The following is a 6,970-nucleotide window of genomic DNA, read 5'->3' as shown; positions in this document are numbered from 1 at the left end:
CCGGGTTTCAGAATAAAAGTATTCGTCTAATCGGTCAATAATTTAGCCTTTTGATATAGTCCCTTCACAGACATGTACATTAAGCATTTAAGGCTGTAAACTTGGTGGTGTGCTCAAATGGAGACAGATGACCTATAACAGTGTTAGGTAACAGAAATCTCTTTATCAGTTTATAATTGTTTTCTGTCGAAATCTTTGCATGTGTCAACAAATTTGGGATTTGATACCAACTTCCCTGCTGGAAAATAACAACATAGACCAGCACCAAAACACAACATATGTTTGTCTTGCTAGTGACTAGTCACCACCAAGACCAGCATATGTTGTGTTTTGATGCTGGTTTTGGTGCTAGTCTATGTTGGGTTTTCCAGCAGGGTTACCGTCAGAAAAGAAAAAAATATATATATGCCAGAGAAAACAACAATAACCAATCAAAATCACAGACAACAACAATCCTCCAAGGAGAAATAAATGACTTCATGAATCCAAACCTCTTCTACAAAACATTATGCTTTATAGAAAGACATGATTTTTCTGACTTGGGAAAACCGTCGATGATCCTGTTAAAATAGCTAAAACTCATTAACTCAAGCCTAATTTGACATCTCTAACGGTGATCACAACCGTCTGTATTCTATTTTACTGTGTCGTAAAAATAATGTAATTACATCCTTGAACGGGGTCTAGGAATTACAACCTTCAGCAAAGAAGGCGTTCATACTTTTATTTTATAGTCAAAATTAGCCAGTTTCCGGTCTGCCTGGCTAACTTCATCACACTTGAAGGTCTTTCTCACTCAGCTGTCACTGACGCGGGGATGTTACAACCCGCTGGAGCCGTAACTGAAAGACACATCTCCATGAATTTTATAAAGATAACATGAAAGCTGTTTTATTCTCTATTTTTACAGAAGTCTCTTGACTATATTTTGGTCATATCGTCACAGCTTTTCCGCATAATCCGTAACCTTTATTCCAACTTTTCCCGGCGCCCCTCGCGTATGACACAATGGTATGACCCAAACACTCCGGCCCCGCCTCCCTTCCACTTCTGACCAATGAGAGAAAAACAGCGTGGCGATGGAGGATGGATGCGCCGCATACCGTGAGCTATATTTACATACTATGATAAATGAAAACTCACAGATCATATGACAGTAAATACTAATTCTGTCAGTTTGTTCACCTACTTTCAGTTCTCCATCCGCTTTAACATCTTTAAGTGTTGCGGGAAGAATTTAGAATTAATATCAAGATACAGAAGAAATAGCCAATAACTGACTTATATGTCAAGTCAAACTTTATTTATAAAAAAAACTCAAAAGGACCACTGAACAACTTGTCTGACCAAAATAATAAAATTAATAAATTTGTTCATTCAAATATCTCTATGTATTTATTAATTAATGTCTTTGTGAAACTTTGCAGGGTCCATGTAGTCTCAAATTTGTTTGAACAGCAGTTTGAGGGTGAGAAAAAAACTAGCAAGTCACATTAAATTTGTTCATAATGAGCTCAGAATTATATTAATTATTAACTCAATATGATGCAGTAACTCAAGTGAGTTTTCTACAACCAAATCAGTTTATTACTTTTAAGAAAAATAAACTGTGCAACTTATTCATTTTCCCCGGCAACAACCCCCAACACTGAATATCAGTGATTTTAAAAAATCATGAAATATCGCACTGTTATTAACAGAATATGAACCTAACCACAACATTTCAGTCATATTGTGAGTTAAGACACTTCTGCATTTGATGATTTCTTTGCTCGTCCATGTTTCCATGCTCAGATTTCATTCCGTTTAAAGGAATTCCAGTTCTGCTGTGCATTTTTAAGTGGTTTGAGGTCAGAGGTCAGGGGTTCCAGCGCAGGTCGCAGATCAGGGCGATGTGGTCGGAGGGGTGAGCCACGCTGGGCAGAGCCTCGTATGTGGTGATCTCCTGGTGGCTGGGCAGAGGAATAACCTGCTCAACCTGCAGAGACACACACAAAGCAGCAGGTTAGCTTCATGTTTGGGTAATTAGTATCAGTAGCAGTTGGAAAAGCAGTATTAGTGGTTGCATTAGTAGTGGTAACAGTAGCACCAGTCTCAGGATCATTACCTGCATGCTGTCTGGCTGTATGAAGATGTAGTCCAGGCAGCCGTGAAATCCTCCCACGTAGTTTGTGTAGGCTGGCACGCTGCAGGCGCTCAGCAGCGGAGGGAAGGCTGAGGGCAGCTCCATGCTGCAGGACTCCTCCAGCCCTGAGCTGCTCCAGTCTTCATGCTGCTGAGGAACCAGAGCCTCAGTGACCAGCTGGAACACACCTGAAGACATGACGAGGAGAAAAACACACTGCTATCAAAACAGGAAATGTATTTTTAACATCAGCCATACGAACACCTCTCCTGTGAAGACAAAGTGAATACTAGCAGAGATTGGTGCTGCTGTGGTCAGTCCTTCAGGTGTGGAGTTACCTGAGTTAGGACTGGAGTTGAAATCCCCACAAAAGACCAGAGGGGCTCCGGGAGCGACCTCGCTGATCACATGACTCAGATGTTGCAGAGCCACGCCCATCTGGACCAAACGAACGTTCCCTCCTTCAAAAGATTCATTCAGTTGAACAGTTTTCATGTGTTCTTCCGTAGATTAATGAAAACAATGTAGTCTTCAACATTTTTGTTACAAATAAAATAATAAAAGGTATTGGAGTCATTGTGCAAGGATTCGTTGTGTAGTGCTTTTTTAAAAAAAATTGGAATGACTATGACTATGATTAAAAACAGTCTTGTGTGTAAAGGCCTGAAGGTTACAGGTTCATCACTCTGCTGTGTTATATCACTGACTCAGCTGTTCACCTAAAGAAACTAGTTGTTTTACCTTTTGGGTGCCAGTACAGGTGAGTGTTGCCCACACACACCTTCCTGCCTGGTTTATTCAGATCCTCGAGTACAGTGACCTGCAGAAAAATGAGTCAAGAAAAGTGTCACAACACAGAGTTCAAAATCTGACAATGCTGATTATTTACAACAAGGTGACTGTGAATGTTAATTTTTCCATCATTATTCTGTTTGCTATTTATTCTTTTTCAGATTAATTAATCAATCCATTACATTTAAACAAGTAGCAAAACTGCTCAACACAGCTTCCTTTTAGAGGTGAAAGACTACAAGACAAAAGTCCCAGAAGTCTGAGTCCTCCTCTAATTGATCACAAAAATGAAGTAAACACAGCAGATGAGGAGCAGGTGTACTGAAGTACCTGCAGGGCGGTGGACCTCTGCAGTATCTTGTCCTTCAGAGTGCTGTTAGCAGAAACCTTCTCCAGCAGGGTGGAATGGACGGGGTCAGAGGTCAGCGCTTCATTCAGCACGATGTCATGTTGGCTCAGCAGCTTAAATTTTGACCTAATAAGGAATAAAGACGTCACTTTTAAATGACTGAAAGTTGATAATCAGATAAACTAATTATGTTTCATGCTACTTTCATATGGACCAGTAACATAAAGCAGCTTGATCTGGCTTTTAAATTAAAATGCTTCTTCAGAATTGTTTATTGGAGGATCAACAAATAACTCTTCACTCTTCTGCTTCAACAGAGACGACTCGATCAAATCCCGTGTGACAGGAAGAGAACTGCATCAGACTGAAAAAAAAACAAAGACAACATTTTCTTCTGATTCTGGCTGCCGCTCGATCTCACCTGCGGTAGAAAGTGGCCAGTCCTTCATGCTGCTTATCCTTGATCCTGAAAACGCCGTCCAGACCAAAGGCATCCAGCGCTGGAGTCAGACTGTCTGTAAACACCCCTGAAGAGTCCAGAGGACATGAAGAGAGTCAGAGACCAGACACATGCACAGGAAGATGGAGACACACATCACTCTCGACTTTCAAAGCAACGAGGAGACGTGTTACCTTTGTCGACCTCCTGCAGACAGATGATGTCAGCGTTGTAACCAGCCAGCTCCTTCTTGATCAGGTTCTGCCTGTAGTCCAGCTGCAGGGCGTAGGGGGCGCAGTACGGGTAGAGCACAGTCTTGGACAGTTCTGTTTGCGCGTACACATCGGCGAGGATGTTGTACGACACCACCCTCACGACCGGCCACGCCGCCTCTTTGACAGTGTACGCGTGTCGGTTGTCGAACGTGCACACGCCTGGTCCGGCCTCTACGGCTCCCACAGAGACCAGTTCCTTCACCTGGCCACTGCGTCCTCCATCTTTAGGTGTGCAGCGCAGTTTGAGCCTGCAGCCGATGTCCTGATTGGACGGGACGTGGACTCTCTCACTGCCTACCTCTGTCCAGCTGCTGTCCTGAGCTGGAACTTGTCCAGCAACATCAGGGCTAGGGACAAGAACAAGTAGAGAAAAATAAGGACAAAGGTGTTGAGTGTCCCAGAGCTTCTTTAACTGAGTGATATTAAATTTCAAATTGTTCAGTTTGATTTACAACAACCATGACAGTCTCTGTAGTTCAACAGTCCTGCCTTCTAAATTTAAAAGATATTTCCAAACAAGGTATTCACCCTCTGATGACCTAGAGAAAGTTATCATCGCATTTCTTTTGTCTTGTTTATCTTTATGCCGTTCAGTTCTCAGCTCTGGTGACACTTATTATCATCTATTTCTGCATTACATCGATTTGTCTCTTTACCTAACCGACTTTGACATTACAGTACCGATGGCCTTGGTGGCCTGGCAAAAACAAAAACACAAACTCAAAGAGTATCGTGACCACAATATGTGCTCAAAAACTCATTTGCCAGTGGAAAAGTTAGAGCCTGACCGATATACAGATTTTTGGGGGAAGATGCAAACAAACAGATTTTTTGCAGTGATCCCTCCAATGCGGTCTTCATATACTTGTGAGAAAAATCCGTGGTGGAGACAGGATATTTTACAGCTTGTCAATTAATTTTAGTTTCTAAGTGACACCAGAGAACTGAAACAGTAAACTTCACTTGTGTCACTTGTCACTTAAATGTGATATTCACATATTTCTGCACGTGCACCAAAAAGTTTTCATACCTGCCGATATCATCTGTGATTATATCGGTCAGCTGATTTATCAGTCAGGCTTTAGTAAAAATAAACTTGCACAAACAAAACCTCTTTTACTGAACTTAATGCGGAAAAAGATGCTTGTGGTAATTACAGAATAACCACAGAAGATTTCCACTGCACTGCTGTTGTTTTGGACGATAAAGTTTATTGTTAAACTTTAAAATAACTTCCCTCCATTGTGTACATATATTTTTGATCATGATATTTGGAGGATTATATAAGAAACATGTGCATGTTTGTATGTATATACTATCAATTTAAGAACATCTACATTGCACTGGCCAAAGTGTGCAGCATGATGTGTCAGTAACACTGTGTGTGTGTGTGTGTGTGTGTGTGTGTGTGTGTGTAATTACCTTGTGTTGCTGGTATTTTCTTTATACCAGGTGAACTCGCAGTCTTGCAGGTTCCCAAACTCCACCTCCAGACTGGGACAGACGGGGAACCCGGCCAGCAGAGATGCTGGCAGCTCGGCGGCGGTGAAGGTGGGAGAGTTCCTCTGGACCGAGTACTTGACGTCCCCCACCTGCAGCACGGCTCCGTCCTGCCACGCCTCCGAGTTCAGCACCGTGTCGGCCACCTCGTCCTCTCCATAGTACAGCTTCACCACGGCGGACTCCGGGGCTTCACACGGCTGCTGTCCCTTGTTCTTCTTCGACTTCTTCGCCTTCCTTTGGTCCTTGATGATGCTGTTGGAGATCCGGGCCAGGGCCTTACCCAGAGCCTCGTCCTGGTCCCGCAGCATGTGCTTGTTGCTGCCGTCCAGGCAGAAGGAGATGGTGAGTTTGGGCTCCCCGGGAAGGCACCTCACCATGGCCGACTCCATTCTGTGGAGGAGGCGGCAGGCTCTGGTCAAAGTCCCCGGTGAGGCTGAGAGCAGGTGGCGGGGAAGCAGTGCGAGGGCAGCGGGGAGGCGGTTAAACATCAAGTCCCGGTGGCGGAGAGATGACAGCGAGAAAAGTCGGACACTGAACTACACCGGTGACGGGTGGTCCCCCCCTTCTGACGTCACTTGCTGTGGGACTGTCCTACGGCTACACCGGTCGGCCAAAAATGCTAACCGAGGAAGCTAACCAGCTAACGTGAAGAGAAAACTGGCAAATGTTGAGTTAAATTCGACTTCTAGTTGTCCGATTCAAAACTTAACAACAGACGGTCTTCAGATATCAAACCGCTGTTTTAATTTACATACCGTGTCGTGCTGTTAGGAATATCTGAGCATGCACATGTAGCTTAATCATGCTAATTTCCCTTTTATTTGATTAGTCCAGTCATAGACAGCATAACCTTTGATTGAATTAAACCTGACCTGATGGCCTACGATATTTTTTTCCACCTGAATGTAATCAAAATGTCCTCTAATGAGCTCTTTGTCGTGAGAACAATGTCATGCTAACTGTCAGAGGCAACCTCACCGAGGAGGTGGCGTTCAAGTTCAATCGGGAAAACAGCTAACGAGCTAACTTTCATTTTGGGAACCTTATTCTAAATCTTAAAAAATATGGCAATAGTCTTAGAGATTGTTCCCCTCTTCCTCGCTGTTGGATTGGTACTGCAAAGTTGGCACGACAAGTGCAATATATTTACAAAAGTCAGTAACGTACATTAGCTGTGAGAACTGTCCCTGAAGTCAGCATGAGCGTCTTCTTCTTCTTCAGCAAAATATGACTTCCTGTGCGCCCCTGAAGCTAATACTGCCACCTACCGGTCAGGATTAAAACGACACCAGTCGTCCATGGCCCCAAACCTGATGAGATAAATAGGCTAATTCCAAGAATTAGCTATAAATATGTATGAATTAAATGTCTATGCTATATGTGCTTGCTTTATATGTCATACGGATATGTGCTGACAATGTACTGACTGTAACCATTAAGTAATCATGTAATAATAAAGTATAAACATAGAGAAAGGAGTTAAGATT

At 43.1% G+C, this 6,970-nt stretch overlaps 1 protein-coding gene across 1 annotated transcript; it reads right to left on the bottom strand.

Annotated features, from left to right (window-relative positions):
- Window positions 1-1,281: 1,281 nt before the first annotated feature.
- On the bottom strand, window positions 1,282-6,665 carry pde12 (phosphodiesterase 12). Its single transcript, XM_037101816.1, has 8 exons — window positions 5,403-6,665; window positions 3,900-4,327; window positions 3,688-3,793; window positions 3,248-3,392; window positions 2,867-2,945; window positions 2,464-2,586; window positions 2,108-2,313; window positions 1,282-1,978 (listed from the first exon to the last, which is right to left on the bottom strand). The coding sequence occupies exons 1-8, from the start codon at window positions 5,969-5,971 to the stop codon at window positions 1,859-1,861; spliced, it is 1,776 nt and encodes a 591-aa protein (XP_036957711.1). The 5' UTR covers window positions 5,972-6,665; the 3' UTR covers window positions 1,282-1,858.
- Between the last annotated feature and the right edge of the window lie 305 nt (window positions 6,666-6,970).

This window comes from Acanthopagrus latus, chromosome 6 (assembly GCF_904848185.1).
Source record: "Acanthopagrus latus isolate v.2019 chromosome 6, fAcaLat1.1, whole genome shotgun sequence".
Lineage (NCBI taxonomy): Eukaryota > Metazoa > Chordata > Actinopteri > Spariformes > Sparidae > Acanthopagrus > Acanthopagrus latus.
Note: the sequence above shows the minus strand (reverse complement) of the source record. Positions and strands in the feature narration are given on the sequence as shown.